The following is a 26,698-nucleotide window of genomic DNA, read 5'->3' on the forward strand; positions in this document are numbered from 1 at the left end:
AAATACTTTTAAGATAACAAAAATCGGCATCCAGATCGGAAAGGAACTCTGTATTTAGAAACTCTGAAATACTGCTGGGGGGTGGCTGCGCTGTTAACTGTTTTCTGATTGCTCTGAACCTCCATGGCGTTGGAGGGTGAGTCATGGCATTCTTCTTTATATAAATGTTTTTCCCATCCTAGATGATTTAGAAAAAAAGTACCCTAGGGGAGTCTAATAATACAATACTCTCTCTAGTCCCATCATTGAGTTCAATAGGGTCGTTGCCCAAGAGAGGCTCAGTCAAGCGGTTTCCCGAAGGCAGAGTAGAGCAAGAGCTGACGAGGCTCAGTATTCTCTGCGTCCACGTGCACTGGGGCAGAAACAGCCACAAGCTTAATTCTGGAAGGGAAGGAAGGGAAAAACTGAGGGCTGAGTGTTGGTTTATCAGGGGATCTTACAAACCAGCTTCCTGCTGCAGAACACACTTGAGAAAACTGAACCTTTACTACAAATTCACATAATTTTTTAAAACATATGCTGAGGGTGTCATGTTATTGCAAAATTTAGAGTGTCCATAGGACCTTGCTAAGCTTGACCTCCACAGGCGTTTCAGTGGCAGAGGCAGAATGTGGCAGAGTGATTTTCCCTTAATGTAAGTAATAGTTCAGTTCTGAGTTTACTGTCTTTGTGAGTGTCTGTCACGGTTTAACCCCAGCTGGCAACTAAGCCCCACCCAGCCGCTCGCTTACTCCCCCCGGTGGGATGGGGGAGAGAGTCAGAGCAGTAAAAGTGAGAAAACTCGTGGGCTGAGATAAAGACAGTTTAATAGGGAAAGCAAAAGCCACTCACGCAAGCAAGCGAAACAAGGAATTCATTCACTGCTTCCCATGGGCAGGCAGGTGTTCAGCCATCCCCAGGAAAGCAGGGCTCCAGCACGCGTAACGGTGACTTGGGAAGACAAACGCCATTGCTCCCAACGTCCCCCCTTCCTTCTTCTTCCCCCAGCTTTACATGCTGAGCATGACGCCATATGGTGTGGAATATCCCTTTGGTCAGTTGGGGTCAGCTGTCCCGGCTGTGTCCCCTCCCAGCTCCTTGTGCCCCCCCAGCCCACTCGCTGGTGGGGTGGGGTGAGGAGCAGCAAAGGCCTTGACTGTGTGTAAGCACTGCTCAGCAGGAACGAAAACATCCCTGTGTTATCAACGCTGTTTCCAGCACAAATCCAAAACATAGCCCCATACAAGCTGTTATGGAGAAAATTAACACTATGCCAGCCCAAACCAGCACAATGAGATAATGGCAGAAGTTTTTTTCAGACTCTGAAGGATGGGTTACAATGTTTAATTAAAATGCGTGTTAGTATAACTGTGTTTGTTACCATGTTTCTAGGGGCTTGTGCAGGACCCACTGCCTTGACAGGCCTGCGATGCAGTTCTCATGGATATTTTCTTTTCACAGCTGTATTTTCCAAACATGTATTTAATATTGTTACAGTCCTCAACTAATTTCATGCAAGAGCCATCAAAGCAAAGCAGAAACGGACATGCTGGTGCCCATGTGTATGTCAGAAGATTTCATTGCACTAGAAGTGGTTTCTGGGCTGAGAAATAGTCCCTGTGAGAGCACAGAGCCTTTGGTGAGATACAACAGTATAAAAGAGGTGTCTCTTTTCCTTTCCTGCTTCAATGGGTTTCATATCACTGCCTTGAAGCTGCCTACAAGGTAAGTATCTAACCCATGGCAGTTATCAAGCTCTCGCTAGCCAGTGAAGATGGACAGATGGGATGAATTGCTCTCTGATATCTGATCTACCACCACTCCCCTAGTCCTGGCCACTACTTACTGTCACGGGAACTTTGATGTCTTATTTTTAGATGAGCTTTTGTGGTTTTAGAATGAAAGTCTGATTGTAGCCGGATACTAATTTCAGTGAAGAAAATAACGTGCAAAACCTGACACATGTTGGTCAACAAGGAATGTGCTGGGCAGTGGCAATCTTGACTCAATTATCTGTCTGTAGGGGTTGAAATTTAGTTAGTGTTTTACAGTTAGGCACCAGCTGGTGTTAAGATGTTGCTTAACTGAAGAGCCATTATTTACGTTAATAAAACTGATACCATGACACATTCCTTATGGCGTAGATGTGCTATCATATCTTGGCAACAGCAGCAGAAGGAATTATTCTGCCTGGCTTGCAGTCTTGTCTTCATTGTAGAAGAAAAAATAATGAGGCTGTAATTACCCAGCTTGGAACTAAATGAACCCAACTGCAAGTGGTGAATGGTGAAAGATGACTCCTAACAGCTTCCCAAACTTAGCTTGTTTGGGTGCCATCACTGACGGTGCCAGTGTCAGCTCCTGGCTCTCGCTGGGCTGTATCCATAGCCAGCAGGCACAGCTCAATTGTTTGGACCGTGGTGGTGTCCCAGTTTGAAGCACCATTGAACAAATAGTGGTAAATATACCATAAGCCTTGCCAAAATTACTTGTTTACATGAGGAAGTCAGCATGCAGCAAAGTAGGATGAAATTCATAGCACACCATATTAATTCTTGGGGTAAAGAAGAACCCTATCACGTACTGGTTTACTCCAAGTGAGTAATTACTCTGCAGGTGGGATCACATGCTCCTCCCTCCAACATCCAACCTGTCAATATCAAATCTATGAGGTTTCTCTAATTTTGCACCTTAAATTTATCTAATAAACCAGTACATTCAATGAGTCTTTTTTTTTTCTCCATCGTGCAAATAAAGATGGGAAAAGGAGAGGTCTGTTATTCCATTAATTCTCATTCTCGGTTTCACACAATTCCTTGTTAGCCAGCAATGCAACAGCTAGCAGGCTTACTTCCCAAATTGGTTTAGATACTGAAAAGCTGGTGACCTTCTGCCTTCAGCACAGAAGTGGCGTGTTTGGTGGAGCTGTTGGAGAGACGAGGATGAACTTCCCATAGCAATGAAGAGGCATAAAGGAATGCTTCTAGGTGCCCAGCTGGTTACATTCTTGTTCAACTCATCCTTGAAGACTGCTGAGATTTAACTGTATTATTAGTGATATGTTGGATAAATAGTAACTAAAAAGGCCTCTTAGTCAAAGTAAAGAGGATTTTCCCTCCTGGTTGCTCTGTTTGAGCCCTCATTTCTGCAGGACAGCAGGCAGTGCTCCTGTGGAGCACACACCTCTTGTCCAAACAGTGAGATCTCCTCTGGTTGCCATAGCACGGGAGAGAGCGGAGGCCGTTTGGGGTAGCGATGCTGCAACGCAAGCGCCCGTTTGGTACAGCATCCCCTTGCTTAGCAGCTCAGTCGGCCAGGTCCCAGCAACTACGGCCAGCTTGAGAAGGGCAGCTTGCAAAGTGCCCATCTACAGAGTGGGCCATTTTACAGATATTTAGCTGCTTGTAGAGGTTGCTCCCTTGAACATGCCTTTGCAGGATGGCCAACATATAGAAATATGTTGAAATATAGAAGTAAGTCTGTCCGTATAGAAATAATGGCAGGACTGTCGCACCAATGGCTTGCAGCATACATGGCAGGTCACAAATATTGCAGCCACCTTTGCATGCAGGGAGGAGCTAGTAGGCAGCACAGCAGTGTGGGCAAAAGATATTTTGGACCCTGACTGGCATTTATATCTCACTCAGTATTAGAGGGCAAGGAACTAGACCCAAACCCAGACTTTCAGATCAAATATGATTGAAACTTTCTGACCCAGGACAGCCTGGATTGTGGGCTTCTATTAAAGGGTCTTCTGCAAGACCTTCTTATAAGACATCTAAGTCAGGCTTGTATGGAGCTAAGGTTTTAACTATGGCTCGAGGAAGCTGATGTCTATTTAAACACCATCACTAATTCTTCTTGCTATGGATAATGTGAATAAAGATACTTGATGCTTTATCAGGCCCAGTTTTACAAAGCTGAAAATGATTACTTCAGAGATGTTATAAAAGGAAATTATTTAATCAACAAAAGTGAGTGGCAACTGGAATCTGTATGAAAACATTAAACTCTGTGTCCAAAAAGCTATAATCCTGCTTAAAAGTGAAAATTTTACACCTGTCCAAAAAACCCCAGCCCAGCTTTGGGAGAAAGCAAGAATCTGAAACAGATATAGTGAATTCAGGGATTAAGTGGAACCCTTTAAAAACTGGAAATGCTAGAATAACCATAAGGGAAGAGTCATGACACAAAAAGCAGTAAATAAAACACAACTCAAGAGCAGTGGGGAGTGAGATTGGCCATTATGAGGTGAGGAAGGTCTGCTGGCACGGACCCACAAGAGCATCGGGCTGTCCATCTGCGACGGACATGGAAGAGCTGCCAGTAACAGCGCGGACAAGGTTAATGTTCTGGGCTGGGTGATAATCTGTCTCTGTAGTGGTCATTTAGCCTTCTGTCCTTCCACTAGCCAACGGAGGCCAAAAGAAGATGATAATACCTCTTTTCCTTTATTTTTGCCTTTCTTGGCTATTTAAAGGATTAAGCTTTCGGAGGCTGGGACTATATCTACTACTACAGTAGGGATGGAGTGTGGGATCTCAGTCTGAGACACTGGTGTAACACCACCAGGATCACTCGAGAACTGATGGCTCTGCCTCCTGCAAATCCTGTGCCCTGCGGCATCCCCCATTTCTCCCAGGAGCCAGTGCCGTACTCAGCCCACACAGTCAGTAAGGAACAACAAGGTTTTGTCAACCCCTGCGTCCACCCCGGGGTGGCAGAGCCCTTCTCTGGGCCACCCAATACGCAGGGTGGCCCGTGACCTCTGCTTATACCTCCCTGTGTCAGCCACCGCGCACCTGGGCAACACCTGAAACCCAGGGCAGGTTCCCAGTAGGGTGCTGGGAGCAGAGAGCTGTATGCAATGCCTGAGTGAAATGCTCCCAGGTCACTAGGCAAACCCTCGTTTTATTTCATGTACACTGTCAGCACAAACAGAATATTTTGTTCCCTGACCAGAACATGGAGCTCTTCCCACAGAGCGCCCTGAACTCCTGCTGCTCTCAGATCAGATCCCAGGGATGCTGCACCTCCCCAGTCTTAGTCTTCATGGCCTTGGGAACAGCTAGAATAGACAAACGGCACCGTGTCTAAGGGCATGGGATGGCAGAGGACACAGGAACAGCCTTATTGATCTTATCCTGGCTGTCGCAGTGGCCAGCTGCTTCACGAGATGGCATCTAGTTACAAGTACCCCCTTAACGAGCCAACACGGAAAGCAGGGAATCGTGCCAGGAGGTTAGGCTGAATTTTTCCTGACCTTAGGTAGAGAGTGAGTGTATGTGGTGAAGCCTGAAGATTGCAGTCCTTTGACTCAACACAGAGGATTAATAACCTGAGTTTGATCCCTCAGCCTTCCAAAGCAGGAGTACTCCGTTCAGAGTCCATGGAATAAAATTACGTGAAAGCCCATTTAGCTGAAAGCACAAATTAGGATCAAAATATTTACATGGCTCCTGCACATCTGCAACAGGAATCCTTGTCTGGCTGCCAAACACTGGGGAAAAATCATAACCATTGGCTGGGCGGCTCTGACACACATTACAAAGCTGACAGAGATGACTGTTTTCTTCTAATTTAATAGCATACCCCTTTGCTCTCCGAAAGGGAGGAGCACAATGGCCAACCCAGCCTGCTACCTGTTTTCATCCCCATCTAGCAGAACCGGAGGGACAAAGGGAAGGAGTACCTGTGTGCGGACCTCCGAGGATCTCCTGCTTCCCTGCCAGCAGGACCCGAGCAGTCAGTCGCGATCAGCTTAAGCAATACCTGTCCTGTTGCACCTTCTCATCCCGACAATCATTTTTAGCTCTTTCTGTATATCTGACCCTTCTTGGCAAGCAGAATGAACCTATTTAATTAATACTTGCGTTTAGTTAATACAGCCCCCCGTCTGAATACATCCCTGAGCTGACAGAGATACTGCTATTCACCCTGTGTCCCAAACAAGAAAGCTTTCGCCAGTGGGATGATTTTCTGGTGAAGCATGTGCTGGATACATCACCTTTGTGTATTTACACTGAAGAACCTTCTGGATTTCTTTAGACAAACAAATCCCTTACCAAGCAGGATTTACGTAGTTTTGTTTTGTAGTCTTTGTGCCACCAGCCAGCTGCCGTGCTTTCTCCTATCAGCAGCAGGTAAAGTGCTTCTTACAGAGAGTGCGTCAGGGAGTTTGTAATGGGCTGTGGGACCCTCTGGGTGAAACGTGGCGTGGGGCAGCGCCGGCCCTGACGACTCTGGCTTGCCATGAGATCTGAGTTTGAGACCTGCTTGTATTTGTGGCAGATGCAAAGAGGTAACTGGCAAGCGACTTATTTTGCAAGAGCTTTTGGGCAGACGGAATTTTGCAGAAATGAGGGATTAGAGGGTGCACGTCCAAGATGGGCTTTCAGCAAAGGCTTTGAACCAGACTTTGGAGACTATTAAAAAAAGTTCATTTATTTTCCAAACTGAATACATTCCCTAGGGAAAAAGGAAAAAAAGTAAGTTTGGGCTGAGACTCCAACCTATCTAACTGGGAGAAACCTTTCGGAGGTGTTTGGCTCAGCAGACAGAGGAGATAAGGTCCCTGGGGCATAGTGGCCGGGAAGGGGGAAGGGACCAGCTCGTGGAGTGAAATTGCCCAGAAGCAAAGCACAGCCACTCACTTTGCAATGAAAAGCTTTATCATCCCTGCACAGATTACTGGAGCTAAAAATAGCTCCAGCTCAAAGTAAACAGTTTTTTGAGTGTGCTTTGCCCTGCTGGCACGTCAGCCCCTCACCAAGCCACCGTGCCAGTAGCCACGATGCACATCCCCGTGGTCCGGCACCGAGAGGGGCTCCCCGCCACCAGGCTCGAGTCTCAGCCCCTGCCTGCTAACAGAGCTGACCCTGGAGCGGGTTCGCCAACGAGTTTAGCCTCATTACAGGGTTTTTTTGTGTTTCACTTGTTGATGAACCTTTCTGGATGAGCAACTTGTGTAAAAACAAAATGGGTCTGAATGCAGAGTAATTCATTCAGGCATCCCAACACCCACTCTCGCTTCCCTAATCAACAGCAAACCGCGTCCTTCCTTTGACAGCAAAAAGAGTGGCTTGTCACTAAAGCTGCTTCTACCTCTCGGTTTCTCTTCTTCTCATGAATCTCCGAGTGCAAGTTGTTATTTGATGGCTGAAGACATCCACACTTTCCTTAGGGAGCCCAGCAGACTGTTGAAATATGTTCTGTGGTTTTTTTGATCAAAAGTTTATTTAAAGTGTTTATTTTGGGGGAGGAAGTCTAGAAAAAAATCAGGTTGTCACATTTTTTCCATGCGTATCTTGTGCCATTCCACATTTCCTTGCAATCTTGATGACATCAAGTGACACAGAGAGCTCAATGCCTGGGAAATGCAGTGGGAAGCTGCTCGTACGTGAGGAGGCTTCACGCTACATCAGAGGGCTATCGCAGCGCTGCTCTTAACACTGGCAGCACGAACTTCTGAGGGAAGCAAGGCTCATGCTGCAAAAACATTCAGGTCAGAGGTAGGTCAGATCCTTCTGAAGTGACAGCTTGTCTCCCTGGGCTTCGGAGCTTCCTGGAGGGTCCTTTGTGCCAGTGGATTTTCTTGCTGGAGCAGGCAGTGCACAATCCAGCACCGCAGTGCTGCTCCGGGGGTGGGTTTCTTTACGATAGCACCCTCGGGGATACTCTCATGTCATTTTGACACTTGTCCTACGAGATTGCTCTGGCTTTGTACCTCCTCCAGCTAAAGGTTGACAGTCAACCCGTGGGACAGCTTCTTGCTCTTCCCAGGGCAGTGCTCCCCCATCCCGTGCTGCAGCAGAGCAGCGACGGTAGCACCTGCAGCACGGGCTGCGGAGCATCGTGGGACCAGCCCTTCCCTGGGGTGCTGCTCTCCACATCCCGCTCTGTGATGCAGAGCCAAAATATCTCTGCAATTCTCTGCAGCCCAACTGCACGGTCAACAGCAGCAGCAGCCACCAGAGCAGAGCCAAACCTCCTGGTGTCCAGAGCGGCAATGTCATTAACGCCAGTCCTAGACCACACAGGACAGCCCAGTATAAAGCAGCTGGATGCAAGAGGCAGCAAAAGCCTTGCCAGAGACAAGTGTATCAGTCAAGTAGAAGCCACAGAAGAGTACGGCCAGCCATTAAAGGCTGATTGTGGCTGCAGCCAAGTCAGTCAGCTCAAGGCTGTAATACCGTCCATCATGCAGAGTGCCATGCCAGGCAGCTATAACGTCTTCTCATTATGGCGAGACAGGAACTGCATTTAGTCATAGTCCACACCTCCGGGTGAATGTCTTACGGTGTACGAAGCAATGGGACAAGAGATGATGAACCTGAGAATTAGCTAGAAGTTAGGGTGGATTTCCGGAGAAAAATGTCAACTTTCATTTAAAAATAGGAAGAATGAGTGCATTGAAGACCATGCACTTTTATCTTAATGTGTTAAGATTTCAGGCAAACTTTTTGGCATCTCAGGACTTATTTTTTTTCCCTTGTGAAAAAAAAAAGATTAATAATCTTTTTTTCTACTTAAAAAGAGTTTTGATGGAAAATGTTTGACCAGTCCTTGTAGAGGATAGTCTTGGATGAGGAGGTCGCTGTAAGGACACGTGTGTGCATGCAGGAAAGGACAGACTCTTTGATGGATGCTCTGGGGGGTTGTGCCCGGGACCAGGCACACAGGACTGGGATGTTTGAGTAGGACAAATAGTTAGGACACATCTTATTTTAAAAGTACAGATCATATACTCTGCTCCCAGCATTTTGAAGTGCTTTGTTATTACCATTGCTATATATTGAAAGTATTGTCACGGTGCTGGCCACAGGCTGCCAAGAAAATGCCTGGGTTGCTAGTGCAGCATTTGCATCCTTACCAGATTTGGCCTTCAAACCCCACAGTCCAAGCATTAGCGTAAAGCTGTAGCTTTCTGGATCGCTTTCAAATACGAGCTGGAGTAAGTAGAAAACTGCAGCCTTGGCCAGGCCAGCACAGCAAGGCAGAGCCCTCCTCCCTCCGCTGCATCTCATGAAAACAGGCAGGGCCTTGTGGTGAATCCCTTACCATTACTTTCGGGTAAGTAGTAATGCGTGACTCAAAAGCACCAGAGAGAGAGACTTTCTGCCAAGTGATACATCTCAGGAAATCAAAGTGGCTTCCCAGGGCTGGTTTTGAAATAAAACCAAATTGAATCAGGAGGCAGAGCTGCACGAGGTCAGTTTGGGGATGCACTGAGCAGAGGTATGTTTTGCTTTATTGAGGTCTGTTCCCCTTCCTCTGTGCCTCGATATTGTCATCAGGGTGTTTCCTGCGCTGCCTGCTGCTTTTGTTGGTGTTTTTATCTCTTCCTGCGTATGATGGCAAGGGTGTGGGTATCTATCACGGCAAATGGCATGTTTTTGGGCACACACAAACAGATTCTGGCTGGATGCGGTGATGCCGGCAGAGGTGGAGCGGGTCCGGCAGCACAGCCGGTGCCGGGGTGAGAAGAGAGGCTGGTACTCTTCACCAGCACTGAACGGCTCCGGGGCCCATCTGTCATGGGAGAGCTGCAGGATGGCAGAGACGCTACTTCTGTGTCTGTCTGGTGCTCAGCAAGATGGCAGGTTGGGAGAGCCAAGTCCTCTTGGCTCACACTGCTCACTTTGCACGCAAGCTGAAAGAAAAGCTCATCTAGCTCAAGCAGGGACTGGATTCGGTCCTTGGCAAATGGCCTTTGTGCTCTCCAGTTGAGTCACGCCACTACTTTTCTCCCTTACAAGGCTGAGGACTGGAGTGTCCTTATAGCAGAGATGGAACGACTCACTCACTCTCTCAGCAAAGCAATTAGCACTAATGAGCCCTGTTCCAGCCTGGGCATTCAGGCAGGAGCAGGCAGCAATATCGACACCCTCGTGTGCTCACACACCTTCCCACCGTGCTGGTAGGGCTTTGCAGGAGCACGGGCCAGGAGGAAGGCTAGAGACCTGGCACTGCAACCAGCTTGTTCGTTTGGCTTCAGCAGCCCAGTGGTGTCTCCAAGGCTGATGCGACACAGGGAAGTGACACCACCCAGAGGGATGTTCCTCGGCCCCTGGGGTGACAAGAACAGCCAAAGCTTCCTCTTCTCCTGGAGCAGCCCCGAGCTCGCCAAGAGCTCCCAGGCTGTGCTTCACAGCAGGGTGGATACAAAGGTATGTGCTTGATATGCGGTATTGCCTTGCCCTAAGCACCTTCCCCCCCCTTAAATCCGGGTGCTATCACCAGCTCTGTTTCACCCCCAAATAAGGCTGGCACCCAGGGGCAGATGAGCTGAAGCACGCTTGGATTTTACCCCACGGGAGTCTGCAGAGCAAAAGGCACTCTAAAAAACCACAAAGCTATTTTTTACCTGGGAGGCACTTCCCCAGCTCTACACCTGGTAAAATAGCTCAGGCTGCATGGGGTGTGATGGTGCCTTTGGCCAGGCCCCGACGGAGAGGCTGAACGGCGGGATGCAGCTGGGACGTGCGTCCGAGCGATGCGCCGGAGAAACCTGGGGGAGCAGCGAGCGGGAGGGCAGGAGGAAGTGCCCTGCAGCAAAAGCCGCAGCGCCGAGCATCGAAGGAAGGATGTTTGGGCACATGCAGCTGCTGGGAGATGGGGTTACAAGGCGAAGCTAAACAAAGATCGCTGCAAAAAGGAAACGGATCCCTCCTGCTGACTGTAAGGTAGGAGCCGAGCGGTAGCTGCTTGACATCATCGGGATGAGCATTGGATTACAGCAGGCAGGGACTGACTCGGGAAGGGAGGAGAACACGCCCCTCGGCCCCAGAAGTGCAACTTCATTTAGCAGCTCCCAGTCCAAGGAAACTGCAAGTCTGAAACTGGCTGCGACTCCCCCGGCCGGCTTGGCTGCTCACCACAGTGGGCAGAGACGCCAGGAGGGTGAAATCCAGCCTCGATTTCTTCCTCGGCAGCAGGACCGCGGAACTTGGGATTCGAGAAGCAGTGGGAGCTGGGGTGGCCGTAAGTAGGGCTGGGCACGCTGCTGCGGGCGCGTGGGGCAGGCGACGGGCTGGGATGGTCGGTGGCCAGGAGACCTGCCTGGCAGGAGACACCCCGGCTTGGGAGCCGGAGCTGCGCTACGAAGGGGTGATTTGTTTAGAGGTACAGTTAACTTTTACCTAACCGACTGTGAACAGCGAGATTTTTGCTGCCCACAGACCGTGGGCTGAAAAACTAAGCTGCATCCTCGTTTTTCTGCTTGTTAGGAGAAGCCGTTGTAGGCTGATGGCAGGGAGGTGGCTGCTGTTTCACTTGGAAAATAATGCAGTTCGGTACTTGCTGCAAAGGGGTAGCAAGGAGAGCAGACTCAGCGGTTAGAAATCACAAAGGAACGTGGATCAGTGACCCCCGTGGGGATTTCTGGCCTCATTTCTGACACGCGTCCATTTACTCTGAGCGACTCGCCGGAGGGAATCCCTCACAGCATCAGGGTGTCTCTGTGCTCGCATGGGAACAGATACCAGCCTGCGGGACAGGTGCCCGGTGCGCCGTCTGTGCGGGGCCATGGTGTGAATCCATCCTTAGGGCTGTCAGGAGCTGCAGGGCTGCCCAGGGCTCCCCTTCAAACTGCGGGTGCGAGCAAGAGCTTTGCAGAGCATGGTGGCAGAAGCAGGCTTGGAGACTCCCTGGCATCCAGCTTTCCAGGCAAATGTTTTAAAAGGCAAAGACTTGGGATAAAAAAAGAACTGCTGTGTGGTGGTATTCTCAGGAGGCTTTGCAAATTCCTCCACCTCGGAGCTGTGTGTCTTTCTCTCCACTCGCTGGATTCCCCTAAGCAGCTGGTAGTGAGCCGTGGTGGTGAGCTTTCACATGCATGTAATGCCTTTGCCCCAAAGGGGTGTTTGGGAAACATTTCCCTTTGCTTGGAAGGGGTAAATGGGTCCACAGAACAAGAGCCAAGTATAGCTGTGAACCCAGAAGCAATGCCCTGGGTGGCTGGGCTGGTGGCTCAAACTAGGAGTAGGACATGCTGGGGTCAAATGAGCAAGAGGCAGCCGCAGCAGGGATGCTGCAGCAGCGCAAAGGTGAGAGGAGACTTGTGGAGTGGGGATGGCTTCACCGGGTGGCAGGGACCCTCAGATGGTTGCAGCCCCTCAGGCTCTGGGCTGTTTGCTTGCGGTGAGGTCGGTGTGCCTGGCTTGGGTAGCTGCGGGGCACACCTTGGCTTCTGAGACTCTTGGCTGGAAAGGGCCACCGTGCTAATGTGTGGCCACCCAAATGAGAAATTGTCACGTTTCTGCTCTCGTGAGGGATGGCGTTTGGGAAAGAAGGATGCATTAAGAGATTCTCAATGGCTGGATTCATTTATAGTGCAGATGTAGGTTAAATAGCCATTTACAAACACAGACACACCAGTAGTGCTTAATATACCTCGAGCCCAGACCAGGGCACCGAGTCCTTCAGACAGAGTTCCACATGGATGTACAAGTCCCCCATGCCATCATTTTCGGGGACACTTTCCAGAGAGTGTGAACTCAGATGCCTCAAAGAGCTGCAGACCATTAAATATAGCATGCAGGTTCCCAGTACAGGCAGCTTGGTCATGAAGAGATGAAAACCCAAGAATGTTCATAGCCATGCATCTTCCAACCATCCGGTATTTCTGTACTCAGTGCTGATTCTGAGGAGCTGTACAGGCACATGGTGAGCTAGAAGGTGGAGTTTCGCTTTTTTCCTTTATCCTCTTATCCCAAAGAAAAGTAAATCTACTTTTGAGCTCACTCAGAGGAATACCCACAGGCATACAACCCTGCCCCCCAAAATAACTATGGAAAACATTTTCCAAGTTGCTAACATTTCCTGATCTCCCACATTTCAGAGACAGTTCCTGCAGCATTCTGCTGAGCATTAATCCATCCAGCTCGTCTGGGCCACCAAACACTAGCGTTATTCCTATTTTACATGGGCTGCACACAAAGCAGATTATTTTCCTGGGCTTATACAGGTCTGGCAGAATCAGGGATGAATCTGCAAGTCCATAAGGAACAGCAGAAGCTTCAGCCCAGCTTTTTGTTTGCCTTTCTGTGCCACCCTGTTCTGATCTCTTCCATTTTCACATTCAAAGCCTGGATCCAATTGTTTCTCCACACTACTAAGGGTTTCCTTAGCATCACCAAAGCTGTGTACATGGACTGATCCAGAAAATAAATTTTTCCATCACAGTACCCATTTTAGAGAGGACAAGAGGGAAAAAACCTCATGCTTCTAGTTGTCTCTAGCCCATGACTAGAAAAAGCCAAGTCATAAAGCGAGCTGCTCCCAAGGCTTGCCAGCACCAGCCAGGGAGAAGGGAAGGTTCAGCTGTAGCATGGCCTTTGTCTCCAGCTCCTCACAACAGCAGTTGGAGAGGTCAAGACATCGCTGCAGGACTCAGCGGGCACTTGTAGAGCAAGCAGGAAGAACAGCAGTTGGACTACGAACCACCTATTCCCCTTGTTTCAAAACTCTCACTCCCTTCGAGCCTATGGGTCTATGTACTTTACACCACCCGTTTCTGGTTTGCATGGCAAGTTCCCAAACGCTCCCTTCCCAGCACAGCCCCGGAGAGGCTCGGTGCTCTTTGCACAGCTCCTCCACGCTGCCTTTCACACAGGCACGTTGCTGGTCGCAAGCCGCTGCCTTGGGAACTGCCTGGCGAGTGCCGAAATTCCAACATTTGTTGATATTTGCAATGATCCAATAAGCCAAACATATCCCCACCAGAGCGTCATCAACTTTACTGGAATTACTGTCTCCACAAAGTGTAATTAATCTGTGGTGCTCATTGCCATGAGATCACTGAACAAAGGGCTCAGAAGGCTATTTAATAGATACAAGGTAGTTATCGGTAACGAAACAGTCCTGGGTATGATTAAGAGGATATTGCATTTTAAGGACTATAAAACTTCCTGGTTCAGGGTAATTAGTAACTGATGAAAAATATTCTGCTACAATTACAAGTTTTCTTGCACCTCTGAGGCCAAGGATGCCAGGCGCTGCTGGGGCCAGGGCACTAAATGAGGGTCTCTGTCTGCTCTGGGGGGACTGGGCTCCTGTTCCGATCAGCGATGCACACAGCCTGTTGTTTACCCAGGAGTCAAGAGACACGAGAACGACCTTCTCTGCTGCCATCACCTTGCTTGAAACCAGAAAGGATTTCCTCTCTGGATCAAAAGCAGCACCAGCACAGCTGTTGTGTAGAATAATGCTGAATTCTGCCAAAAAGCATTCTGGGATTTTTTGGAACATATATTCATTTTGAAGCAATGCTGAGAGCACAGAGTTTGTTTTGTGTGCTTGTTCCTGTTGGGTAACAGCTGATAAACACGGAGGGAATCTGAACCCCAAACATGTGCATCATGCTGATGCTCTTCTAATTCATTCCTGATGGGGTATGGATGTTTAGCTATCCAAAGAACATTTCTACAGGGGTCCCAAAATAATCTGTGGGACCTTGATGGGTTATAGGACTAGATTAGGAAATGTAAAGTGTTCTTTAACATGTTACTTTAGCCCATCCTTAGTCACACTGCATGGACTAATCCACCACACCACCCTTAAATCCCCAGACTCCCCATGTGGGATATTGCCTGGCCTTTGCATGGAAGGGCCTTTAGAGCTCTGCCCATCGCCCTGGGAGCAGCAGGACTAGGCGAGCCAACAGAGGATGAGCCTTTGGGGACAGAGCAAGGGGCCCAGCTTCAGATTTGCAGACTCCAGATCCACAAGCGAGGGCTGTGGGGAGACACTTCTAGCCAGAGCCAGGGCTGCGGGGTTGGAAAGCAATACCAGTTACTTAAGAGTTTGTCTCCAAAATCAGCTTTTTTTTTTTTTTTAGAGAGAGAGAATGGAGGTTTCCCCCCACATCCCATCAGGAACAGGGCTGCTCAGTGATAACTTCTACTTCAGAGCATCATTGCTCCAATTTGCTGTACGCCTCTCTTGGCAGAGGACCACGTATGTTGAGATATTTTGCAACACATCTGAAGTGCTGGAGGTTTCACTGTTTGGGCTGCATAACACACGAACCAGAGCGAGGCAGGAAGGCAAAGGAGGAAAATAAAGACTTGTGGATTTCCTTCCTGCTTTTGTTTGCCTGCTTGGTGTCCCAAAAGGGCGACGCATTTTCCCAGAGTTGTGGGAATACCGTTTCTTTTCCGGTCCAGAGTTTCCAGTAAGCATTTCACTAAGTGGGGTAAACACTAACAAAAGCATATCGTTAAATCCCCATGTCTTTGTTTCGCTACTGTCATTATCATAATTAGTATTTTCCACTTCTGTAAGCCTGTCATCTGCAGATCTGAAATTGCTTTACAAATATTTGAAGCATCTAGCAAGGGGAGCGAGTATTAATAGCTCCATTTAACAGATGGGCAAACTGACACACAAAAGCAGCAAGTGCCCTGTCCTTGAAGCAGGGCCAGAGCCAGCAAGTAGTTGGCTCCAACAACTAGGGAGTTTTAAAAGTGGGTCAAAAAAATAAAGAGAAAGGCTGTAGATCTGTCCCAGCTTGGAAAATTATGGGGAATAGCTCCAGTCAGAGTGGTACTCAACCCAGATGGGCCAGACAGATGAATTGCTGGATGAGATACTGCTTATATGGTTAAATGGTTCATCTCTTGCTCTCTGTTCTGCTAATATTTGTCCCTGGGACAAAGTGAAACAAAACAGTCCATGATGTTCCAAAAAGTCTGAAAGCTGAAACAGCTGCTAAAATAAGCAAGTGTCTTGTTGGCTGGGCTCTGCAGGTCAGGAGATTGCAATGCACCCACAGATGTTAAGGCCACAGAGGAAATGTCTTTGAGTGGGGCTTGGGGACAGTGGGAGAAGGCACAGCTGTGAATAGCAAAGAAACCCAAGGAGCAGAAGACGGCCCAAGCAAGATGACTAAAAGTACCAGATCTGACTTCCCCTTTTGCCTCAGAGAAGCTGACATGGAAGTTTCACTTCTTTAAAAGACAGTGGAGCTGCAAACCAATATTCATTTACACTCTTGAGGCAGCCGCCGGGTCCCCCCGTGGTGCAGGTCAGGAGGCACAAGTCGCTTTGGTTCTCCCCAGCACACCCACATGAAGTTAACAAAAGGAGAAGCAAAACCAAAGGGAACTTCTCTGTGAAGCCAGGCCCCCAGCTGGACTTTCCTTGCTCTTAGACACCACAGGCCAAGTCTCTATTAGCACAAACCCCCCTGAGCAGACGCGGTACGAGCACCACCATCCCGCAGCCCTTCGCCCGATGTCTCCGTGCTCACCAAGCCAGGCTCCAGCTGAGCCTGCTGGGCAGAGCCCTGCCAGACCCCCCGGCCCCCTTGCTGTCCTAGTCACAGACGGTGGAAAAAACAGCAGAGCTTTACGCTTCCCAACAAAAGCACAGATACTGTTTTCTTACGTTTATTTTCTTTTCCTTCCCCAGAAGCTGCTGCCCTGCTGCGTATGAAGCTTGTTTGAAGTCATGTCCAGAAAGAAAGTCAACTAAATCAGGTAGGGATTCACACTATGGACTGATATAATTTTTATTCATGATTTTATTTTACGTATATTACATATTATTACATAAACAGGAATGGGTTTTTTCCTTCCTGTTTCATAGAGTCATTTGACTTCCCTCTGTATTCTGAATTACTAGATGCTAGAAAGCTGCTACGGGCAGGGGGAAATCAACAATTCTGCCATAATGACTTTCCTGCTGTATTTTCCATACTTCACAGCCACATACTTGTACCAAGCCATGTTCCAATGCTGACTCTAAGGGCAGCCCCTAGTGCAAGCCGTGCTGCACGGCCTCTCCCCTGCAGCGATGGGGACCTTGTGTGCAAATCCTGCTCACAGCCTGCCCACACACTTTGCACAGGAATATTGTTTGCCCGTACATAATCACATAAGCGAGTTTTGCGCTGCACGTAGAGTCAGCCCAGCAAGATCCAGGGAACCCCCAAAGCTTAACCTTTTGCAGTGCTTGCATAAATGGCAGATCTGCCAACTCAGACCGTCCTTTCCGTGGTTTCACTCCCATGGCTGCTGCGCTCAGAGCATCTCCTCAGATCACCTTGCTGCTTTCTCTTGTTCCTGCGCTGAGCTTCCCCTTACACAGAGCTGCCACCAACACATTGTTTGCGGATCTGACGATACAGGATCTCAGGACCCTTTGGTGCACGTAGACATTTCTCCTGCAGGTCTCAGAGCAGTTTGTCTCTTGTACCCAGCATCTTTCCCATGTATACCAGAGACACCCTGTGTCCTTCTACACCCAGGCTGCATTGCAGTGGACCATAAAATAGTTGGCAATTCATCTTGTTAGAAGCTTTCCCTTTTCTGAGACTATAACTTGCAATGATCACTGAGCATCCCCCGCGTAATGCTCCAGGCATGTCCCAAGCACCGCTTCAACTCGTGTCTAGATGTCATATCCCTGGTCACCTTTGCAGACAGATTTACCCTGCCTGCAGAAAAGATCAGAAGCTGGTATCACCTGACACAGGTGTACAAAAATTCTCCATCCATCACAGAAATACTCAGAAAAGGGTGTGTGCAGGCCAGCAGAGCTTTCTCTGCCCAGGTAGGGGTCCCAGCAGGGTGGCACAGCCAAAATGCTCATTTCGGTGGGTAACAGAAGCATGGGGCCACCCAAAGGGCTTAGCCCAGACACCTCTCACTGCCAGCCGATTTATCACTCCTACACTTTCCACTTCTATTGTATGTAAAGCAGCAATAGCACCATCCCAGCCACCTAATCCTTCTCACAGGTCCCAAAGACAGCTCTTCCCCCAGCCCCCATCTTCCCAGGCAAGCACTGCCCCTGCCCTGGGCTAGGAGTCCTGCTGGTAGCGTTCCTCTGTGCAGGGAGCAGAGCTAAGCCTGGCTTTGCTAATCAGCCTCATTCCACATTGACACTCTTAAGAGTTGCCCTGGCTATTTTTAGGCACCTCTGGGAGCTGCCAGGGCTCTCGCACCTCAGGAGGTTTCGGGCTTCTCACTCAGCCCTGTACACCACACCGAGTCAGAAGGACTCTTTGGACACTGGATGGGAGTTCCTATGGGACTGTGCAAGCCAGAATGAGGAAGAGCCAAGGCAAGGGGCTCTCAGCTTCACGCACCCTGTGCTAAGCAGAGCCTCCTCAACTAGAAGCAGCCAAAACTTCACAGTTAGAGCCTGCACAACACCTCTTCCAAGCTAAGCTCTCCTTCACAGCTACACAAGCGCTGCTTTCACACAGCAGCAGAGCTCAACTCCTCAGAACACAAAGAAAAGCTAGACAAAATTACTCTTTTTCCTGCTAGGTGTAAAAATAAAGACCCACCCTTGCTTACCTCTGTCCTTGTAGAAAGGTCTTCCTCCACCCAGAAACAGAGCTATCCCATCAAGACACGCTGTGATTTCACCTTCCTTTTATATGTGACAAGGGCAGCTGTGCTAGAAAATAGCCCCAGCTGCATCCCCTCTGCACTTATCTGACTTCTCCTTGCCCAGGGAAGCCTGCAAGGTGTTGGGGAGGTTGTGCTGGGGGGGAGCATCCCTGGGCCTGGAATTCAAGCAGGGTAGGTGATTAGGTAGGTGATTCAAGTAGGTGATGTTCACTCAGAGGTCAATGCCTTGGTGTGATCAGAAGAGCTGTGGGACCGCTGGGGAGTTTCCAGCCTTTGAGGTGAAAACCAGCAGGGACTTTTCTCCCTTAATGATTTGGGGGAAGACAGGGAACCCAAGTCTGAAGGAGATCCCCATTGCAAAGGAATCCACCCTGTGGCCCAGGCGTGATGGGGTGTCTGCACATCACAAGCAGGGACAGTACATGAGTCTTCCTGGAGCATGCCTGCAACAGCAGCTGTGGGGCTTTTGCAGCTGAAGGGTTTGAAGTACTGGTCTGTGGTTCATCTGCTTTGCAAGTTCGGGCATTAGCAGATCTTCCACACAGTCACTGGCTTTTTTCATGTAGAAGTATGTTGACATACAAAGGCAGCTAAATAAGAAGTTGGGAGAAAATAAAAATCATGGAGAAGGCACTCATACTCCTTACAGCTTTGAAAGGCTCTCTGCAGGGGACAGAAACCCATGGGTGCTGGCTCACAAGGTGACGGGTGCTCATGGCTGTGCTGGGTGAACATGAGGGCTTTGCCTCGCTGCTCTTTGCTGTGCAGAAGTCAGAGAGCCGTGTCCACCCACTGCGAGCCTGGCTTGAGGGGGTGAAAAAAGGGAGGGGGAGAAAGGTGCCAGCCTGCCATGTCCCAGGTCTGGTGGGGCTAAGCGTGCCTCATCCAGCTCTGCCACCCCATCCCTCGGAGGGATGTGCGTCTTTCAGAGGTGGGGGGGAACTGGAGTGCCCTGATTTATTAGCACCTCAAAGCTGTGGGATGTGAAAAACAAGCTCGACCTGGGAACAAAACAAAAATACAACTGCTGTCACGGCAACTGTCTCCAGATGCACGAAGAGACCAATTATTTCCATTAATCAACTTAGAAGCTGCAGAAGAGTCTTAAGCTGCAGCCGAGGCTCGATGCTGAGGGGAGGGAGGAGCAGAGAGCTCCATCAAACCCCGGTTGCCAAGGCAAACCGTGATTCCTCCCATGGCAGAGGATTTTTGGAGCAAACGCTCAGCACCCATGCCCCGCGGGGACTGGCAGAGGGGTCCCACCCGCTCCTGGCACGGGGATGCAGGCTGGCAGTGCTGCGTGGCTGGAGCTGGGCACTGGGCTGCCCTCCTGACAGATGGACGGACGGATGGACGAGTGGCTCCCTCCCACCATCGCCCACACGTCCTGATGCTAACGAGATGCTGGCAGGGCTGAGCAATCCCCTCCTGCCTCTCCCACTCCTCCCCAAGCCTTCCGCTCTCCCCTGGGGACCGCAGCAGCACACACAAGGACTCACCCTACCCCGATGCCGAGGGTCAGCCGTGATTTTGAAATCCAGGTGGAGCATCTTTTACGTCAGCTGGGAGCCGGGCAGTGGCCAGGAGGATGTGGGGCAGCAGGAGGTGCCTTGGGACAGCAGAGACCCTGCAGTGGGGGTCCCTGGGGATGTGCTGAAGGCCAGGAGGGAGGGGAGGGAGTCTGGGGAGCTTGGAAGAGCTAAATGCAAGGTTTCTGAAGTTGTGGAGGAGTCAGTTTAAGCCTAAGCTTAGCCTAAGCTAAGCAATTAGTTACCAGTTCTACAGGCATTAAGTGATCTGTACTGAAAAACAAGGGCAAAGCAAAAGAAGGGATCTGTTTATGAGGACAGAGACTCAGTCCCCCTGCTGTATCTGCTCTCCTGCTATATGAATTATAATTTTCCACTAAGTCCTAGAGCTCTAAAAGCTCTGTTCCTGCAAAACCACTGCAGTGGCTGGAGAAGCTGTGATGTCTATGCTGGCTGAATTCATTGTATTTAGTGTAAGAGCCAGAGCGTGCAGAGTTATTACAAGGAATCCCACAGCAAAAGCCTTCCAAAAATACCAATGTGCCATGCCCAGCCTTGACATCCCTTCACCGCCAAAGTGTGGTGAGGCTTTTCCACGCTATTCTCACCTGGAAAGCTGCTCAGCACACGTGCCCCGGTAGGAGATCGGGCTGCTGCCCTGGTCCTGCCTGTTTTCTCACCTAGCCGGGAAACCTGGGGCTGCGCAGTTCGGAGCACATCAGTTCTGGCCAATAAGACCCACCACCACCACATTTTGGAGGACATAGACCGAGCAAGAAAGCAGGGGAGCTCTGTGCCTGGCGCAGACCCTGTCACCAGCCTTACCAACGCTTGTTGCACATGTAGCTGCTACCAGACCGGGCTCCCGACAGGACATCTGCAGCTTCTGTTCAGCTTCTGGCCATGTATCTAAGCCCTAGTGCGTGGGGGTCATGAGCCATAGCGAGGCCTTCAAGGCACGAGCACAGGTCTAAAAATACTCTCTAACCCCGATAACACCGTTACAGAGCCCTCCCTCTTTGATGTGCAACCCCTCACGCACACTCCCAGACAAGAGCCAGTGGAAAATTTGCTGAAATTCCAGCTGGAAGTTGTCAGACAGTTGGTGGAAACCCCCTGACCTCAAGTGCTGGCTTCAGCCCTGCGGGATTTTTTTCCCTCCTCGCTGGATGCGACTCTCCCAGCAGGAAACCTCACAGCAGACCCACAGGGAGCACAGAAACCCTGGTGCTCCCATCTCTGTGCTCTACGAGGCCCCCCTCCACAGTAAACCATCTTACACTGTAAATATTTTAAAAGCCCAGCAGGACTGTTGAGTATGTTTTGCTGTTGTTATGGATCTGGCCCCAGCAGGAGAGGTCTAATAATAGTTAGTCACTGTACCCTGGAATGAAAGGGCAAAGAGCACTGCACGACGCGGAGAGCTCGAAGATGGCCATATGAACTTCATGCCCTGGTCCCTGCAGGTTGGCAATGAAGGGATGCAATGCGTGAGCAGAAGAAGGGGTCGCATCCCTGTTTCCCGGCAGAACATTGAAATTTCACCCCAGAAACACAGCAAGGTTTAGCTTGGCTTCGTGGCTTTATGAATCCAGAAGTTTGGGGACCAAAAGAGAGCGTTAGATCCTCTGGCATGACACCAAGCAGGCGGGAGAGCATGTCCCTGGCCGGGCTGTGGGACCAGGGAGTCATCTCCATCCAGAACCCGCAGCTGTTGGTCCCAACTGCCACTGGCAACGGGCTGGTGCAGGGCCACAGCTGGGCAGCAGCACCCCGGGACGTGAGTCTGCTGGGGCTCCTGCCCCCGGGGACCTCGGCGTCCCCGTCCCTGCCCTCGGGGACTGCCTGCTGTGGCTGCAGAGGTGGCCGAGGTGCAGGGGTCCCCTCCTTGGGTGTCCCAGGGGACAGCACGGCAGGCTGAGCAACTGCTCCTGCTTGCCCCTGAGGAACAGAGAGGTCTCTAAAGGAAGGCAGGGTGGGATCAGGCGTTGACTCAGGCTTAGTTAAGCAGGGAAATCCATTGCTGTGCTTAACCTTTGAACCTCCTTCCTTACAGCAGCCCAGGTGTGCTGTGCTGTCTACCCTACGGGGCAAGGATGTCTAAGCAGGGGGCTAAGCCACCTTATGCCCATAAGTGCCACGGATGCTGTGCAGAGGTGAACAGGACTTTCTCTGACCTAGAGGGCCTTTGCGCTTGCTGCAAAGGCGGGTTAGGTGGAGAGGAAAATACTGAGGAACGCAAGAGGTAAGAGAGGCAGAGCAGAAAGGAGCAAAGCACGCAGCGAAGGGGAAGCAGGCTGAATTCAGCACAGCCTACTGACAGCCACCATTGGTGCAGAGACCAAAAATAGCCCTTCCTAGTCATAAAAAGCTTACAGTTTAACCTAGACAAGGGACAGATGCAATATCGTGTGAAGGGTTTCCTTGAAACTGGAGTCCGGGGCTGGGTGTGACTGTAACATCCATCTGATCACTCAGAGTTAGACCCTGGACGCTGGCTCAGATCGCAGGGCTTGTGTTTGCTCTGCAGGTGCACGGCCCTGTGTTGAGTTTCACCCGCCCATGACGTTTCCAGGTCATTTGTCTGCCACTCATATTATTTGCAGTAACTGTTTGCTCGTAGTCCCTGGGATCTGCACTGTGGAGAAGCAGGCAAGGGGGGAATGGGAATTAACTGCTGGCTTGTCAGTGGGACCAAGAGGGGCACTGAGCTGACCCAAAAGAAATGCCCTGGTTTCTTCTACCAAAAGGCAGAAGAAATATTTAACCCTTTCATTTCTTAGCATTCGCCTTCTAAATGGGTAAAATTCAGCCCTGGTGTGCGTAGGGCTGCTTTAGCTGCAGCCCCCAGAGCAGAACCAGCTGCTCCGTCAGCTGCTGGGTGACTTCCCTGGAAAATGACAGTGAGCCCAGCTGCGGTCCGACAGCGAAACCAGCTCCGGAAGCCGAGTCCATGCCAGCAAAGCCAAGACTATTACAGCTCCAGATTTTTTAGTCCTCACAAGACACTACGGAAAAATAAGTCCAGGCCAAACGGCAGGTTTGGCAGAGCCAGGTTATTTCAGCAGGGCACGGGAGCAGAGGCAGCTCTGGTGTCTGTGGCAGCTTGCGAGGGGCTTCCTCACTTGTGTTCAGCTGCCCTGGGACAGGCAGCACTGTATCCCCATGGTGGAGGGGACACAGCCTCCCTCCAAGCAGCACAGAAAGCTTTTGAGGAGTGTGCAACAGGCAGCAGGTCCCAGCCCCCTGCCCGTGGCCTTTGTCACCGCCCGTGGCCTTTGTCACCGTACCACGCATCCCCTGCCCCGTCCCTGCGGGCTGGCACGCTGCGCCGAGGGCGCAGGGACCTTTTCTGTTACCATCAGCAGCGAGGAGGAAAGGGAGGCAGGAAATGACCCTCTGGGGACCAGTTGAATCATCTCTTTGAAGCGCCCTGGAAACCCTTGCGCAGTGTATTTGTGTGCTGCGGGCTTACTCCTGCAATGCCTGGCAAAAGCTGGCACATCATTGCCGGCCCGTGGGAATAAGAAAAGCAGAAGGTGGGGAGCCGGCGGGTGATGCACCCTCCTTTGCACCCCCCTGCCACCGCTAGATGACTGTCCACGGTGACGCAGTTTCAGGTTGAAACGTGGGCAAGAGGGAAGGTGGTTCCTTTCTTGGCCCTGGCAGATGTTAAAAGATGTTTCCCATGACTAAAAACCCACTGAACTGTTTTGCACCTGCCTGGAAATGTGGAAATGCTCTTTGAAAAATCAGGTTTTTCTATCAAAAATTGAGGCGACCGCTCCCATCACCTCCTCGGTCCAACCGCTTCCCGGAGGCAGAGGCTGGGGTGGCTCTGCCAGCGGGGAGGGATCTGCCTGCAAGGCTTTGAGAGCCGCCCACCTTCAAAATCCTGAAGGAACTGCACAAATTTGAAAGCTTTGCTCATAAGTCCGCCCCTCTCCAGCTCTTTGCACGGCGAGCCGAAAGAACTCTCCCAGCCACGGAAAATAAATAAATCACACACGCCATCTCCCGGCCGCCCAGCCGGGACCCAGCCCTGCCCCGAGCAGGACCTGCTTCTGCACACTTGGTTCCTTCCCTTTTTTAACTCCAGATCCCATCCTTTTTCGATGTGATGAGACATTTAGGCACTTGGCACAGCGCTGTGCGGCTGAGCACATCTGCTGTTGGCAGCTACATCAAGGGACACTGGGAAAATGCTGCATCCCGGGGGCTGCTCAGCTCCTGCTCCCCAGTTTGTGGAGTCCATCCTATGAACCAGGCGGTCCTGGTGCAAGGGCAGGAGGACTCCTGAGCATATCAGCTCTGAACTGGCCTCACTGATGTGGAGATGGACCCAGGCTTGTGTGAACTGCTCTTAGGGAAGCCTCCCAAGTCCGGGTGACGTCCCTCCAGCAGCTACAGAAGGCCAGCAGCCTCTGGGCTCCGATGAGGACTTGGCTGGGAATGATGGATGCTCGTCCTGTCCTGGGGAAAAGGTGCTTTGTTCACTGAGATCAGCCAGCCTGCTGCCTCCGGAGCGGGTGCCTCTTCCCGGGAAGGGCAAGCCTGGGAAGGAAGGAGGGAAGACAAGCAAAAACAACAGCAGAGATCTCTTCCTGGGGCAAAGGATGCAGCTTTTCCCCAGGGTTCATTCAACAGAGGCTAGATGGATGCCAAGCCCTGGGACAGGCGGGTGTTTGCAAGGATCTGCTGGATTTGGAGAAGCAGGTTCTCCTGGGAGGTCTGGGTGGGCCAAGCCCCACCGCCCACCAGTGAGCCGGTGCCAGCGCTCCCTGAGCTGGTATCAGCACCAAGAGGAGTCCCTGGGGCTACCGAAACGTACTGGGTTTATGAAGGTTTGAGGTTACTGCACCCTGCTCAGTCTCAGGAAAGGAGAGAATTTAACCTCTTTTATCCTGCCTATTGCATCTTCATCAGCATCTTCTTTCTACTGCCATAACATAGGGGATTACAGAGGGAGGAGTGCGATTCCTGCCAAGGCCGGTAGTCTGCTAGCAGATTTCCCTGGTAGGAAGATCAATATTAAGCAGGATCTGTACAGGAGCTAAGCAAATTTCTCAGTGGGACATTAACCCCAAGACACAAAAGCAAGTGAATGACCAGAAATTCAGTTATTATTTTTCTTTAATTACACACAAGTGTTTCTAATTGGGACCTCCTTCTAGTATTGACAACATCAGCAGGGCTAAAGGCATTTTTAGTGGGCAAAACTGAAGATAAGACAACTGTTAATCTCTAATTTCCATGCAGAAAAACAAACTGAGTGCCAAACTGACTAAACAGGAGCAGGAACCAAGAGCACCAGGTTTCCAGTGCAGAGGCAGCACGCGCTCGCTAGCTCTATGCCTGGGAGCCAAGACGCCTGCGATACGTTCCCCGAGCTGCTGAGGGCCCTGGACTCCGCGTGCTGTACAAATGCTGGCACGTTAAACTGTCAGCTAAAATGAAAAGCCAGCAACTTAAGGACTCATCAGGCTGAAGTAAGAGCTGGCTCGCAGTGGTGCTTGCGGGTGATGAGTGGCCACTCCGAGCCTTTCTTTGTGCTCTGCGCTTGGCCCAGACACAAGCCTGGAGTGAAGGGATCCAAACATCTCACAGAAGGGCTGATTTTCACATGTTAAAGTGCTTATCTCAAAGCAGTCCAGCCCAAGACTTTCCCAGTGACATCTGACAACCAGTGGAGGCCAGTACTGATCCGAAGCCCTGTACCTATAAAATTTTTCCTTTTCCCTGAGCTTTCCAGCGGGTATCCATCGAGGCCCTGATCATTTCCCATTAGAAATTCAGGTTGGATCAGCACCCCATCCCCCCATGCAGCGAGCCAATTTGGCCTCTCTTCAAAGCTCCCGTGACATTTTGAGGAGGAAGGAGGGCTTTTTCTGTAATGCTTTTTCTGTAGGAAAAAGCTGCTGCAAGCGACCTTGCCGCTCCTAAAGGAAAAGGCCAGAAACTCAAAAGGAGAGGCAAACGCCTTCTCTGCCTTGCTTTGCAATGGGAAGACAGAACAAGGGCCGGTAAGGCAGCTGGGACCGATCCTCCCTGCCTACCTGCCCTCACCCAGCACGGCGGGTCGCCCAGCATGGTGGGTCACCCAGCATGGTGGGTCACCCAGCACGGTGGGTCACCCTGTGTGGTGCATCACCCGGCACGGTGGGTCACCCCGCACGCCGCCCCACGTGATGGGGTTGATATCTGAGATGGCAGTAGCGCCTGTTAAAGGAACCGGAGCAGAGTTACAGAGACTATTTTTTTCACGCTGTAATTTAACTCCACGGAGTAATCTAACCTGGAGGGAGCCATGACTCGAGGCTTGCCGAGCATCCTTGACCTCACAGCTGTGTTTTCTCCGCAGCGCTTTGCAGGCATATAGAGATGCAATGGAGGTAGAGTCCAGCACATACACCGACTTTATTTCCTGTGATCGGGCTGGTCGGAGGAACGCTGTCCACGACATCCAACATGATGCAACCACCATCAGCATGCGCAAGCTGACCGAGGACCTCGGTGACCTCGCCGTTGAAGGAGCAGGTGAGCTGCTGCAGGCACCAGCAAGCCCAGCTCCTGGCACCCAGGCTGGAAGGGCAAGGCATGAAATGGCAGCGCAGCTGACCGGTGCTGGCTCTGGGAGCATCACACAGGTGCTCAGGAGGAACATCCCACGCCTCGCTGCAGTCAGTGCCTTCATGCTCGGTGGGTACTCAGCGAGTGGGAGATTGCCTGAGCCGAGGGGCTCTTGCAACCAACGAGATGGTCGCAGGGTTCCCGGCACCCGAGTGCTGCACGCTCTAGGCAAGGCCCTTTGCTCGGCTGGTTTGT

At 50.8% G+C, this 26,698-nt stretch overlaps 1 protein-coding gene across 5 annotated transcripts in view; it reads left to right on the plus strand.

The window, feature by feature from the left end:
- Positions 1-26,698, plus strand: part of PKIG (cAMP-dependent protein kinase inhibitor gamma) — a 33,833-nt gene that overhangs the window by 5,343 nt on the left and 1,792 nt on the right. Inside the window, exons 1-3 of one of the 5 annotated variants that reach the window (XM_072879026.1) lie at positions 7,465-7,483; positions 16,393-16,460; positions 26,235-26,410. In XM_072879026.1, the coding sequence (XP_072735127.1) occupies positions 26,260-26,410 (151 nt within the window). In that variant the 5' untranslated portion in view covers positions 7,465-7,483; positions 16,393-16,460; positions 26,235-26,259. Of the gene's footprint in view, positions 1-7,464; positions 7,484-9,144; positions 9,217-10,572; positions 10,665-10,761; positions 10,963-16,392; positions 16,461-26,234; positions 26,411-26,698 lie in introns of those variants that run through there. The other 4 variants (XM_072879024.1, XM_072879023.1, XM_072879022.1 and 1 more) reach the window with 4 other exon arrangements.

Source organism: Ciconia boyciana, chromosome 14, assembly GCF_034638445.1.
Source record: "Ciconia boyciana chromosome 14, ASM3463844v1, whole genome shotgun sequence".
Lineage (NCBI taxonomy): Eukaryota > Metazoa > Chordata > Aves > Ciconiiformes > Ciconiidae > Ciconia > Ciconia boyciana.